The 14,353-nt window shown below is 52.5% G+C and overlaps 1 protein-coding gene across 1 annotated transcript in view; it reads left to right on the top strand.

Moving 5' to 3' along the window:
- The first annotated feature begins 3,357 nt into the window (after window positions 1-3,357).
- Window positions 3,358-14,353, top strand: part of CPXM2 (carboxypeptidase X, M14 family member 2) — a 117,845-nt gene continuing 106,849 nt past the window's right edge. The window contains exons 1-2 of the mRNA XM_031461941.2: window positions 3,358-3,695; window positions 14,006-14,104. Of these exons, the coding sequence (XP_031317801.2) occupies window positions 3,383-3,695; window positions 14,006-14,104 (412 nt within the window). The 5' untranslated portion in view covers window positions 3,358-3,382. The remainder of the gene's footprint in view (window positions 3,696-14,005; window positions 14,105-14,353) is intronic.

Below are 14,353 nucleotides of genomic sequence, written 5' to 3'. Positions count from 1 at the left end.
GGTGTACCGAGGAACTCAGTTTGGGTGAGTATGTGAGCCCAGAGGGGCTGGGCTCACGTGAGGTTGGTAAGCGCTTTGGGTTCTTCCATAGGAGAGCAACATTATAAATGGGTATTGCAGGCAGAAAGCTGGAACTTCCTGTGTGATATGAACAGCAAATCACAGAGGCCAGAATTGGGGGTCCTGCTAAGCAAATGTTCCAGTAATCTGGCATGGGGATCTGAACAACAGACCAGAATACTGCCAGTGGGAAAGGAGGAAGAGGGGAATTACAGAATATGCCACAAGAAGCAACAAGACTTAAGAGACGTGTTGGGTATCTTAGACGGTAAAGTGTAAATGGGGCAGAGTCTTCATCTGGGAAGCTGGAGTTTGAGGGGGTCCTCCCTGGCAGATGGGGTGGAGAAGCAGGACCAGGCTGGTGAACAAGAGAATGAGGTCAGCTCTGCCACCCCATCTTCCTAAACTTCGTGAACTCTGGCTGTGCCCTGCAAATTTCCAGGTGAGCAGCCCCAGAGGGAGAGAATCGGAGGCAGACAAAGGCAGCTCCAGGAACCGTGCAGCAGGCTGCTTCGTGTTGGGAGAATTGGCATCAGTGCCCGTTCTTGTTCTATTTGTTCCGCTTGCTTTAATTGTGTGTCTCCACAGAAAACAAACAAGCCAGCAATAGCAGGGAGAAGAGTGATGAGTGGGATTCGTTTCCTGATTTGAGGGATGTGTTGAGAATCACGTTTGAGGGGGACATTCTCTGAACATTTACCAGACACTACAGAGTAGCTGTGTGCTGTTTTATTCACCTAAGAGGTGCCAGGAAAGTAAAATGTTTTTAGAACTTATGGATTTGGGGCCATCAAGATTGATGCAGGGTTTGGTCTGACTGCCACTAGTTTGCTTCATGTCCTTGGGTGAGTCTGGGCGCCCGTCTCCTCCCCTGTAAAGCAGGTTAGTCTCCAACTTTAACTGTATCAGAATTACGTGAGGAGTTTCTAGACATTTCGGTGTCCAACCTCACCCCTCGGGAGATCCTATAGGTCTGGGGTGCGGCCTGGGCAGCTGCATGTTTAGCAGGATGGATAGTACAGGGTGCACCCCTGCCTGGATGGAGGGCCCTCCTGGCCCCGAGTCCAGGTGATCTCTTGCTTGCACTTTGTACAGCTAGCTGGGACTTCTGACTGTATGATTTGCTGCTTTTTTTTTTTTTTTTTTTTTTTTGCCACTGAAGCCCTGTGCTGACTTCTTTTGTTGTCTGGAGGGCCTGGCTTTAGATCAAAGAGCCCCTGTGTGTGAGCCTGGGGGATATATCCTGGAGAGGGGTGGGCAAGCATCCAGAAGAGGTCGTGGACCAGCCCGGCCCAGCCTGCTTGGAGGGAGGGGAAGGGGGCCTCCTCCTCTCTCACTCTGGAGACCTCTGCTGGCTTTGGGTTCCAGAATGTTCTGGGGTGTTGACAGCCAGGTTCAAGGCCTCCTGGAAATAGAGAAGCACCCCCCCCCTCAACCTGCCCTCCTTCTCTCACTGCTTTGGCTTGAGGCCCTGGAGCCCAGAAGACCTGCCTTAGAAGATGGCCTGGTTAATCGGCCCGTGTGGGGACAATGAGAGAAAACGAGGTAGACGATGAGGGAAATCAGAAGCCGAGGGTGGCCCAAGCCTGCCCATCCTGTGGGCTCAGCAGTGGGACTCTAGGGAAGTGGGGAGGACCTGCCTGGGTGCCCAGATCCAGCTCAGAGACATCCTGGAAGGGTAGGGTCCAAAGGGACTGGGAAAGTGATAACCCAACCCAGGGTGGAGGGTCAGTCTGTCCCAGTGGTCAGCAGAAAGGCCTCTTTTCAAAGCCCTCCTTCCTGAATCCTGGGAACCTGTCAATCAAGTTACGTGGCAAAATGGACTTTGCAGATGTGGTTGAGCTCACCACCTTAAGAGAGGGGTAGTGTCTGGGTGGGCCCATCCAATCAAAGGAGTGCTTACGAGCAGAGACTTTTCTCCAGCTGGGAAGAGAGGCGATGTGGCAGAAGGGAAGAGAGAGACTTTAAGCTGTTGGAGGGACACAGCATGCCCTTGCTGGCTCTGAGAGGTAGGGCCCACATGCAAGGACCAGAGAGAGAGGCTGCTGGGAACGCCTCATGGACAGCAAGAGAAGGAACCCAGGCAGCACCTGGGGGTAAAGACTGGCCTGGCTGACAGCCAGCCAGTAAATGGGACCTCAGTGCTACCACTTCTGGGAACTGAACTTGGCCAACACCGCTGTGAGCCTGGAAGAGTCTTCCCCAGAGGCTCCACTAGGGAATGCAACCTGCTGATGGATGCCTGCGTTTTAGCCTGGTGACACCTGCTCAGACTTCTAACCTGCAGACCTGTAAGATAAATACGTGTTGTTTTAAACCATTAAATTTGTATTAACTTGTTACAACAGCAATAGGAAACCAATGCAGGCCCTATTTCCCCAACATCCCAGCCTGAAGGAGGAACACAAAATTGTCCAAGGGAAGAAGGTACTTTTTCAAAAGGTAGTGAGCTCCCTGCCTGATCCCAGAGGGCCCTGGAGGTAGGAGCCTACTCTTTGCATGAACCGAATGTGCCCCGTGCCTCCTAGGACGGCTGTCCTAGGGTAACTCCACTTTCTCTCCCAGACCAACAGTGCCACGTCTCAGTCTGGAGCAGGGGCCCTCTAGGGTCACTAGGCCCTGCCCCTACGGAAACTTTACTCCTGGGAACCCTGGGGACTTAGGCGCTCAGGAATTCCTCATCCACGGTTCCTGAAACAGGATCTCACTCAGGTAGCGAGAGAGGTTTGTACCTGCAGGGGGAACCCGTGTCTGGTGTGGAGCCAGCGCCGGGGCAGGGGTCAGGAGGGCTGGAGGCGGGGCTTTGGATTATAATTTGCTTTAGGACCTTGGGCGAATTCTTATTCATTGTGGGTCGTTACCCCAACCTGTAAAACTGCTCGAGCTTCTTTCTAGATGGAAACTCCTTTGAGTCTCTTGGGAAGCAGGCGCCCACCACCGGCCAGCTTCAGGGGTGCGGGGAAGGGGGTAAGTTTGGAGATAGCTGATGGGATGGAAGGGGCCCCAATACCCCGCTCCAAGGGCGGCCTCTGCGGGGTCGACGGGGAAAGGGAGGCAAAGAGGAAGGAAGGAAGGGCGGGGCCGGCCCCCCTGCGCCCGCCCCGCGCCTCGGCGCGCCCCTGCCCGCCCCTGTCGGTCCCGCCCGGCCCCTCCCAGCCCAGCCCGGCGGGCGGGTCACACGCGCCGCCGGCCGGCCGCCTCCATGCCCCGCGCGCCCCGCTGCCGTGCCCGGCGCCCCTGCCTCGCGCCGCCGTCCGCGCCCGCCGCCTGCCCGGGGCTCTCGGCCGCCGTGACCCTGCCGAGGGCGCGGGGCGGAGCGGGCATGGCCCGCCGGGATGCCGCCGCGCTGGCGCTGATCCTCGCGCTCCTGACGGTGGTCCTGGCCGGGGCCGGGGCCGGGGCCCAACGCGCAGCCGTCGAGGACCCCGACTACTACGTGCAGGAGGTCTGGAACCGGGAGCCTTATTACGCACGCCCGGAGCCCGAGCCCAAGCCTGAGCCCTTCTCGCCGCCGCTGCCCCCGGGGCCAGGGAAGGAGGAGCGGGAACCGCGCCCGCCCGAGCCCAGGCCGCCCAAGAAGGCGGCCAAGCCCAAAAAAGCTCCCAAGAAGTTGGCTCCGGAGACGCCTCTCCCAGGTGAGTAACTTTCTGCGCTGGGCGGCCCGAGGGGGCGCCCGTGGCCGTGCGCCTCTCCCAGTGGTGGCCCGCTGGGTCCCAGACGACATCTGGCTTCCCCGTGCGTCCGTGTGCCTGGGATGAGAAAGCCCCGTGAACCTCCCATCACTGCCCTCCTCCCCCGCCTCCCTAGGCACTGCACTGCGCATGGCCCTGGCCCCTAAGAGCGCCCCAGAACTTAAACCTGCTCAGCATTCCCCGCTCAGGTAGAGAGGGACCTTGCCGTTGGGAAGCTGCCTGGAGAACTAGTCCCTCTGCCCCAAGTTTGAAATTTACTGGGCACAAAATCTTTCTGCTGGACACTTCTTCCTACTCGGTCTACTTTTTCAATCTTCTCACAGGGCGTTTTCTTGAGAGTGAATTTCCGATTTGGCGATGTGACCGGCTGGTCTGTTTTGGCGCAGTGGCCTGGGGAGAACTCAGCAGTGGGCCTTTACCCAGCCGGTGTCCCCTCTCAGCTCCCTCCCTCCCGCTTTCTGTAGGTCCCTGGAATCCTCTGTCCACTTGGGGCAGGATGGCAGAGCCTCTGCTGGGGAGTCTTGGGCTGCAGCCGGACTCCCGTGCCTGCGGAGGGGCCGAGCGGCAGGATGCCAGGGAAGCCCAGTGGCACCTGGTGTGCCCGCCTTCCGGCCATCTCACTCACCCTCCTCAAATCTGTCCCCACTTTCTGCCTACCCTGTCTTGGGGACATGACTTCCATTCGGTTTCTTACACTCCTTGTGAAGAGGGAACTTTCTCTTAACTGTTTCAAGTGTTCTTTGCTTGAATTGCAAAGGGCTGGGTCCTAGGATTTCAAGATTGAGGAGTGAGCGGGATTATGGCCAAATTCTCCCTCCTTGTAATGGCCCTTCTCTGAAAGGAGATACATGCCAGTGGCACCATGACACGGCTCCCGGCTTGAAAGGCATCACCTTTGATTGGTTAAACTGTTCATGAAAAACAGCAGCGAGGCGGCGGGAGAGGAGTGAAGATGGGGGCACAGAAGGCTCGAGTGCGTGGGTCCAGCTCAGCAACCCCGTTGTGCTTCCCTGAGTGGTGGTGGGGGGCGTGTTGTGGCATATTTCACTTTGCCGGCAACTCTGTAAATCCCCAGGCAGTTCTGTGAGTTGTGTAACCCTGAACAGAACCATTCAGAATTTCCCATATTTTCTGGGGAATCATGGATGTTAAGATTTGTAAAAACCATACTGATTTAATAACTGGAGTAGAAGTGGGAAAAGATCCATTTGCAGAACATCCACTGTGACTCTCTTAGGAGCTTTATGTACAAGTGTCTCATTTAATTCTTTCAGGGGCTCCGAGGGGTGGATATTCTCGTTACTTTACAGGTGAGGAAACATGCTCAGACCATGTAAGCAACCTGTTCGGAGTCCCTCACAGGCTTGGGAGATTTGAAAGCCTGTCTCCTGCGCTTTTAACCCAAGGCCTTTTTCGTTTGGTGGTTTGAATCAAGCTTGCGGGTTTTTGTTTTTCAGTATCTGCTATGTGGTTAGCCTGGCACTGGGCATGGTGGGGCAGAGTGGGTGGGAGATACGCTTGTTAGGTTCTGGTGTTTACTGGGGGTGGGGGCTTGGCAGGGGGAACTTAAGAGAAGACTGAGGACTCCTAGACTGAGGGCTGCACTTAGCACCTGGGTTTGGGGCTCAGCGCTCAGCCTCCTGGACCTCAGCTTCTTCATCCGCGCAGGGTGACCCGCGCCTGCTACCTCACTTTGTCAACTGTCCTGCGAGCTTTTCAGCAAAAGCTCACAGTGGTGTCAGCTCGTGTTTGTGCTCGTCCTTCTGGGGCTGTTCATTAGTCCACAGGTGGTTACCAAGAACCTGTTTAACATCAGGTGCTGGGTGAGGTCCTGGGGGAGGGGAGAGCACGACAGCCCCGGCCCCGCCCTCCCGGAACACCCCAAAGTTGGCGGGCTTGGAGGAGGTAATTGCAGGTGTGTTGAGGGCTGCGTGGCTGAGCACCCAGACTGAAAACAGGTCCCTGGATCTGCTCCGGGAGTGCTGCCTTCAGGCCTGCTGCCATTTCAGTGTGTGCTTCTAATACTTGTGTGGGGCTTTTCTGAATCCCCAACTCCAACAAGCCAGGGGGCATTTTTATTATATTCTTTTAACTCTGGTTCCCCCCACCTTGCTGTTTTTGCATTTGACCAGAGGACCTGAAATCCACCCTGGACCCGAAGTGAGGGAGCTTGGCTTAAGAATGATCTTGATTAGGGGAGTCGGTGATTGTTTTGTGCAGTTAAATTGTACTAAAAGAAATGCATTTTCCCCTCCTAAGTGGTGACTTGATATATGTACTTCGCATGATGTAATAGAAACAGAAGCATTCATCGCTGCTCCGGACCATTCCATAAGGAGGTTGTCGTAATGTCGCAGGAAAGCATTTATAGAGGAAGGACCGTTGGGCGTGTTTATCGTGCGTGAACTTCTGGGCTGGGTGGGTGGTGCCTGCTACACTCCAGGCACTGTCTTGGCACTGAGGTGGGAGTGAGGGGGTAGATTTAGAGAAAAATAAGAATGTAAAAACATATATAACATCTCATTGAAAAGTCTATTATGTGCTTTGTCTTTGCAAATGATAAAATATTTTCTGGATAGGCTGTGTCTTGCATAAAGGATGGGCTCAGGGGAAGATGTAAGACAGATGTTCTGTGCGCTGAGGAGGGAGTCCTACTGAATCCCATAGGAAGTCTGACTTAAGGAGTCAAGGGCAATGGGGATTTGATCTTGGTGTGAGTTTGGCTTTGACCCTTGGCTGTTTTTTCACGCCACCGTAGAAATGCAAAGTGGACGTCATGGGCTGACATTTTCCTGGAAGTGGCGTGGACAGCTGAGTCCTTGGTTAATTGAGAACACTGCATTTTTCTACGAGTGGTTGACAGATTCCCGGAGAAGTAGTGCCCTGAAACACTGAATAGAATGGAATCTTAAAAAAAAAAATTGTTTGAGCTTTTATTTTGAAATAATTATAGGCTCACAGGAAACTGCAAAAATAGTACAATGAGGTCCTGTGTCCCCTTCCCCCAGTTTCCCCCAGTGATGGTGATGTCCTTTAGAACTGTAGAACAGGATTTCTCAGCCTTGGCGGCATTGACGTTTGGGGGCCAGTTGTGTGTGGGGGGTGGGGAGGCTGTCCTGTGCGCTGCAGGGTGTTTGGCAGCATCCCTGGCCTTGACCCACCAGATGCTAATAGCATCCTCCCCCTAGATGAAACAACCGAAAACGTCTCTATGGATGTTGCCACAGATCTCCAATGGGTTGAGAATCACTGCTGTAAACAATATCAAACCAGGAAATTGACGTTGGTCCACTATTTCTAATTAGCTAACATACTCCACGTTTCCTCGGTTTTCACATGCACACGTGTGTGTGTGTGTGTGTGTGTGTGTGTGTGTGTGTGTGTGTGTGTGTAGTTCTCTGCACTGTCTCTCATCTGTGAATTTATGGAGCCACCACCACCATCAGGATGCAGAACTGTGGAATCCTTTTCTGAGGTTGAGTGGGACTTAGTATCACACAGTTTCTGAGGTCCTCACTGTGAGCATCAGTTCATCCCAGAATTTCGGAACTTGAAGGGACCCAAGTGTTCATGGCATACAAATTCTTGTTCATTGCAAGATTCCGACAGTCGGCCCCCCCAGTATCAAAAATGATTAAAGAAGATAATTTAGGTGCTGCAAACTTTATTTAGTTCTTCATGAAGTGGACAGTCTCCTTGTGGAGAACTACAAAAGGGGGCAGAAGGCAGGAAACTTTTTCAGGGTAAAGAATAAAGAACAAGGAAGAGAAAAATAGAAATTATCTGGTTGGCAAGGGCTACACAGTCAGCTTTGTTTGGGCTGAGAAGGCCCAGGGTTGACTTGGCATTTGGGAACTGGCTGACTGTGTTTCTGGTCAAGAGAGGAGATTTTTAGGGACAGGAAGCTTATCTCAATTTTGGTTTGCTGATGTGGCACTTGGACAAGAGCAGCTCCATCTTGGGCCTAGAAATTTATTTCAGCACCAGTTTGGGCTCATACGCTTCCACTGATGGGCTCTCACCACCCCCCGCCCCTTGCCGTCCATTCTGATTGTGGAATATTCTTCCTCATGGGGACCTGACAAGCTGCTTCTCGCTAATTCCATTTGTTCAACAGTTTCCAGCCAAATTCAGTCATTTCTAGATCCCTCTATTGGAATGCTTTGAGGTCCAAAGAATGAATCTCCGAGCCCCAGGGTGCATCATCTCAGGGTGAAGAGTGAGATGAGGGACCACATCTTGGGCATGCGAGTGGATGTGGGGTGGACTTTGCACGTCATCTCCAAATTAATAACCTTGGTTTGGGGCCATTTTCAGAGAATAAAATGGAACAGAGAAGTAAACCATGGTTACGTAACTGACTTGCCTTCTGCCTCCTGAGTGGCAGTCAAAAACAAACCAGTTGGTAAACAAGACTCTAAGTAGGTGAAGATGTTAAGGATGTTTTGTTGGAGATGTTCGGTTCTTCTCCCTCCATGGGGTTTGGAGTAGCCTGTAACTTAGGGGTTCCTACTTGTTTGCTGCTTTCCTCACAGACTGGAGAGAATCCGCATCTGTTGGAGTGCGCTCCCGCCTGCATCGTGGCCACGATTTTGGTCCACGGTCCTGAGCCCGTGGAATTTGCCGAGCGGGCAGCGAGCCACGTTTGTACGTCTGTGCCCAGAATCGGCGAGTTTGCACTCTGTGCTGTGTTGTGTCCCGGCCTGGGCCGGGTCGGGAGGGGGGCGGCGATAACCGAAGAGTTGTTATTTAAGCATGTTTGGTTGTAAACAAAGCCCTTTCTGTTGTGCGCTGCAAGCCAGTGGCTGGAAAGAGCTTCACTTTTAAGCTTTTGCTTCAGCACTCTTCACAGCGTCTTGCAGGGTTTGGCCTTCACGTGAAAATAAATGCCTTTCTTGGGCAAAGCTGGAGCGCGAGTATTAGGAGAGTGAGTTTGTAAGTATTTCACTAGGTATTTTGAAAACAATCACTCGGCTATCAGCACACCTAAACAAGTAACAAGAAATCTTTATATTAGGATATTGTAAGCTCTCTTGAAGAGTTAAATCCAGAGTGTTTTTGTCCGGATCAACTCCCTACAAAATTCCAAGGGAAAGGACTTTTTATTGAAAAAAAAAAAAAAAGGTCTTCTCGTGTACATCAGCAAGCAGCTTTCTAAGACACCACCTCTGTTTCCAAAATGCTTTCCAAAGTCAACTCTTCGTGCTGGCAGGTCTCCTGCCGGTGCCCATGGTTCCAGGAGCCAGGGTTTATGTATGTGTGGGTGATGACGGGAGAGGCACTCGCATGTCTGGGGAAGCTGGGTTGGACACTGTGGTTCTTGAAAAGAGCCATTGCGTTTCCTGTGTGCCCTGAGCCTCCCTGGCTGACACATCTCACAGGGGATGATGCCCTCAGTCCCATGACAGTGGCAGCCTGGGCCCTTGAACCTGGATTTTTGAAGTGGGGGTGTGTCTGCTGGATGTCCCTGAGGTGGCCGGGGAGCCTGAGCTCTCAGGCTTGGCATCTCCAGCAGTGGCTCTGCCCTCTGTGAACTTCTGAGGCCCCTGCCACCATCGCTGCGTCTCTGGAATCCTGAAACCCATAAAATTAGGGTGCCTTTGGTTGGCTTCTGAAATGGCTAGTGTCTATTCGGGCTGGCATCTATTTGGCTACTGACCTGGGCATCATAGAATGAATGGTCAGAGTGGCACAAGACCTCTTCAGATGTTAATTTGAGACTCTATGTCAGATTTTTATGGAATACTTGGCACACACACGAGGCATGGGTAGGTGTTTGGTAAGGTTTGTTCAGGATTCAGAGAGATTCAAAATCTGGCTCTGCCACTCATGGGCACATGTGACTTCCCCATGCCTCGAATTCCTCTCTGTGACTCAGGAATAATAATAGACCAAGCTTCTCGAGATGGTGGGAGGTTAGAAGGGTCAGTGCACAGTCTTCTGAAGGATGTGTCAGAGGCAGCTTCAACCCTGGTCCCCAGGTCTCCCAGCCACGTCGGTGTCGCTCGGTGACACAGCCTGGGTTATTGGCATTTCCTTCTCATTCCCTTCACTTCTTCACTTGTGCTTCATAGAATCATCTCCCACATGCACTCTTGCACCCATGGCCTTGTCTCAGGCCAGTTCCAGGCAGAACCCACAGCGATACAGGCAAGTACCCACAGTGCCTGCTGCTGCGATGCCGGTGTCTCTTGAAAGACAAAGGGCTTCTTGTTTGGTTGCAAATCAGGAAGGTGGCTGCTTCTGCACAGAGGCTGGGAGTGGCTGTCCCTCCTGCTCCAGGGACCCTGGTGGAGACTAAGTCTTCTGCACTGGAGACCAGCCCAGAGGAGGACACAGGCTGACCAGCTCCTTTGCCAGGGAAGACACAGCTGACCAGGGGCAGGGGAGGATTTCTGATAGATTGATTGATTGATTGGTTGATCGATCAATTGATTTTAGTCCACCCCTGGTAAAAAGCACTTAGAAAACTGCACTGGTGCCTCCATCTCCAGCCCAGACCATTCAGGTCGCTAATTAACGGAAGCGTGCGCGTCATTCAGCCACTCAGCCCTTTTTTTTTTTTTTTTGAGGCTTCTCTTGATCCCTGAGAAACATGTTTCCACCAGGAGCTTGACTTCTCAGATTTGGGGACTGGATAAGGGCACCAGCTGTCCCTTCCTGGTGTCACAGCCCATTTTCCTGCTGACACCTGCAGGGAGCACACGTTTTGAACCACTTCTGTTTCGGCTTTTCACATTCACCTGCAGAGCCCTCCTTGCTCCCCCAGTGTTCAGAAATCACGAGGCTGCCTTTCTGGGAGAGCCCGCAGTGTCTTGGGGCCAGAGCCTTCCTCCTCATGTGGGTTCCTTCACAAGAGCCTGGTAGAAGCTCAGATCCCGGGGCTGAGTCCTTCCCGAGCCGGAGTGCAGATGCCATTGGGCTGGAATTTCCTGGGGAAAATGCAAATATGCAGCAAAGAATTTTTTCAGTTTCTGGGGTTGCTACTGTAAGCAGCTTGTCTAGAGAGGGGGAAAATAGTTTGCTATCAACCAGGAAGCCTGATATTTGTCACCAGAGACCAGAATAGATTATGTGGTCCGCCCTGGCAATTCAGTTTGCTACTTGTAAGGAATTCAGTATTGTCATGCCGCCCAGATGGAGATGTTGATTTGATTCTGGCTGTTTCTCTGGACGCTGTTTCCACTGTACTCTTTCTTTTATCTGTACAGGCCATATGTTGCCTTTCTTGCTGAAAGAGAAGCAGAGGCTGGGAAGGGCCCAGGCTTGGTGTCAGGCTCCTGCTCTGCTGCCTCCTGGCTCTGTCCATGAGCTTGGCTGGGTCTCTTCTCCTCTGAACCTCAGTGTCCCCAACTGGAGGATAATGTTCCTAGCAAGCTTCCTGCCCCAAATGGGCCTGGGCTAAGATCCAGTGTTTTTATCTATGCAGAAATGCCTCATAAGTTGCGACCCATGCTCTCCTTGTTGGCTGTTCCCCTTCCAGCAGCTGGGATGGTGCTGTGTGACACGGGGGGACGCAGTACTAATATTAATGATGCGAAGACTGAGGCTGTCTTTGTTCGGGGGTCCCTGCAGGTCAGGCGCTGCCCGACGTGCTGTGATAGGCGTTGTCTGTTTCCTCTTCCCAAGTCCCGCTGAGGCAGGTGCTGTGTCTCCTCGTCTTACTGATGAAGGGGCGGAGCACAGAGGGGTGAAAGGATCTCCTGAGGACACACGTGGTCAGTGTCGGGCTGGCACCAGATGCAAATTCTGGACGTGGATCTCCCCTAGAGAAGGTGACAGGGCCTCTCCTGTTGTCTCTGCCGCTCTGCCACTCCCCAGGAGGGTTCTGTTCCCCACATGTCAGCCTCGGGGTGATAGCACATCTGCCCCCAGTCTGGGCCTTCATTGGATTCTCAGGGCTGAGCAAGGATGTTTTCCTTGTGCGCGTGGGTCTAGCCCAGGGGAATGAGGCTAAGGGTGTTCGGGGGACCATGCCCCCCTTTTAAAAAAATTTTTATTTATTTATTTATTTATTTATTTGGTAGGGGAGCTAATTAGGTTTATTTATTTATTTATTAGTTTATTTATTTAATGGCAGTACTGAGGATTGAACCCAGGACCACAAGCATGCTAAACACACACTCTTCCACTGAACTATACGCTCCCCCTGGACCATGCTCTTTGACTCTCTCTCTCTCCCATGATGTTCCTGGAGGCTCGTGGGGTTGCTCTGGCAATGAGAAGGCCTGCAATCAGTGGCCGACTTCTGAGGAGGAGGGTTGGGTGGAACATTCTTTTCCAGAACTTTGGCTTTTTCCTCTCATATTTTGTAAAACTTTTTTCCCCCCATAACAGCTTATCTTTCTACCAAATCAGACTCTGCATTCTCAAAAGTTATGGCACCTGTTTCCTGAGACAATCAAGGTCTTTGTAGACCTTCCATCAGGCCCTTTCAGAAGAGGCTGTCTCTGGAGGTCACCCACAGGACCAGGCCAGATGCCAAGGTGACCTCAGGCTGATGTCAGATGCACTCAGGTTGGCAGCCTTCCTCCTCTGGCCTTTCTGAGAGTTTTGGTTCATTGAGTTCCTTGACCCGAGGAGACCATTGAATTTTGTGTTTTTTCTTAGCTTTCATGAAAAAAGAAAGGTACGCCCAGCAGGCCTCACCCAAGAATATGGTGGAGAGGCGACTGGCCTTGGCTGGGCCCAGTGCACCCTCGAAATTTTTTTGAAGATTTAAGGTTTTCTTGAGAAATATCTCTTTTGGGTGACTCTAGTACTGTCTGAAATGATTTCATTAATTGGCACAATCCACTGGATGCTTTTGGTATTCCAACTTGCTTATTAAAGTTGAAACTAAGTGTCTTTCTCCATAGACCTTCCTTGCTCTTATTTTTGTTTGGTGGTCATTCACTGACTCATCATCATTCATGGTCCTTCTTTCATCATGGCCCATTATGTAGGACTCAACCATTCTCTGGAGATGCAGCAGCGAGCAAAAGCTAACAAGTTCCTGCCCGCACGAACAGAACATGTTACAGGTGTGTGATGGTGAGACACAAGACAAGGGTGTGGAGCTGTAGTGCAGGCTGCTGACACCCCACTGTGGGGACCCACCCTTCCCGCGGGCACACCCGTCCCACAGCTTCCGGGGTCTTGGCTGTGCTGGCTCATGGCTGCTCCTTTCTCTGGAACATTGTGTTGGAGGGTGATGTTTCCCACTCCCCAGTTGATCAGTCTGTAGCCAGAGGCTAACTGGCACAAGAAGGTGGCTCCTTATCTCAAGGTGGGGACAGCACTGTGTGCAATTCCTGCCCCAGAGCTCCCTGCGGGATAAGGCTGAGTGACCCTGGTGAGGAACACAGCCGAACTTAGCTCCTTCCTCTGCCCCATCCTGTTTCCTCCTTCCCTTTCCCCTTAGAGCCCTCCCTCAATAAACCACATGCACTGAACCCTTGCCTCAGGCTCCACATGGAGACAACTTGACCAAAGATGAGTGTTATCCCAGCCCATCAAAGGAGGTGTTGATTTAGTTAGGAAGTTCAGGAAAGCCATCTCAAAGAGGGCACGGCAGAGCTGGGATTTGCAAGATCAGCGGGAGTTAAATAGATGGAGAGTGAACAGAAGGGCGCTCCAGGAGGAGGAACAGCCCAGGCCAGGTTCTGGTGGGCAGGAAACGTGGACTGAAGGCTGAATGGTGGGCAGGAATCATGGACTGAAGGCTGAAAGGAAGCCAGCTTTCATGGAGCAGAGAGAGAGGGAGAGCACAGTGTGAGAGGAAGTTGGAGCGGCCAGTGAGGCACGAGCAGGCAGCGTTCCTGGGCTCCAGTAAGGAGTCCCTCTGGGCGGTGGGCATCATCACCCCTCCAGGTACCAGCCAGGGCCTTGGAGGGAGTTAGGTGGGAGGAGCCCAGCAGGGTAGGAGGTCTAGCTCTGGGGTCAGAGTTCGGGAGTTCCAGCCCCATTTAATCAGTTAGACGTGGTGTCACGCTCAGGCCCCCAGGAGGGTCACACGTGCTCCACAGGACGTTTGGTGTCTGAGAACAGTAACCACCCGCAAGTGTACATTGTTTTTATTAGGAGTGCTGTTTCCCTGGGCATTCACAATAACATGCCAACTTTCCTTCGACCGCAGGGACCTCAGAGTCCAAGGTGCCATCACTGGGTTCAGAGGATGGAGACGTGAAGACGTTGAGTCTTCACCATCCTGGGACGACCTGACATATGTGGAGATGAAGGCATCTGTCTTTTTTTTTCTTTTGTCTTTTTAGGTAAAAATAGCAACAGAAAAGGCATGAGAACCAAGAGCTTTGAGAAGGCTGCCAGTGATGATCACAGCGTCCCGGTGGCCCGTGATGTGGTCAGAGAGGGTGAGTGAGGCCTCGGCTCCGACACTGGTCCAGGGAGGACCCAGGCTGCAGAGTCCCGAGCGTGGGGTCGCGTAGGGGCTGCTGCCTCTTCTGTTTTTCAATATATTTATTTTTAATGGAGGCACTGGGGATTGAACCTAGGACCTCATGCATGCTAGGCACACTCTCTACCGCTAGCTGTATCTTCCTGACTCTTCTGAACCTGCTGTGTACAGGTGAAAGCATCCACGGCCGCGCTCTTCTGCAAAG

The sequence above is a fragment of the Camelus dromedarius genome, chromosome 8 (genome assembly GCF_036321535.1).
Source record: "Camelus dromedarius isolate mCamDro1 chromosome 8, mCamDro1.pat, whole genome shotgun sequence".
NCBI lineage: Eukaryota > Metazoa > Chordata > Mammalia > Artiodactyla > Camelidae > Camelus > Camelus dromedarius.
This window is presented reverse-complemented; position numbering and strand designations above follow the sequence as displayed.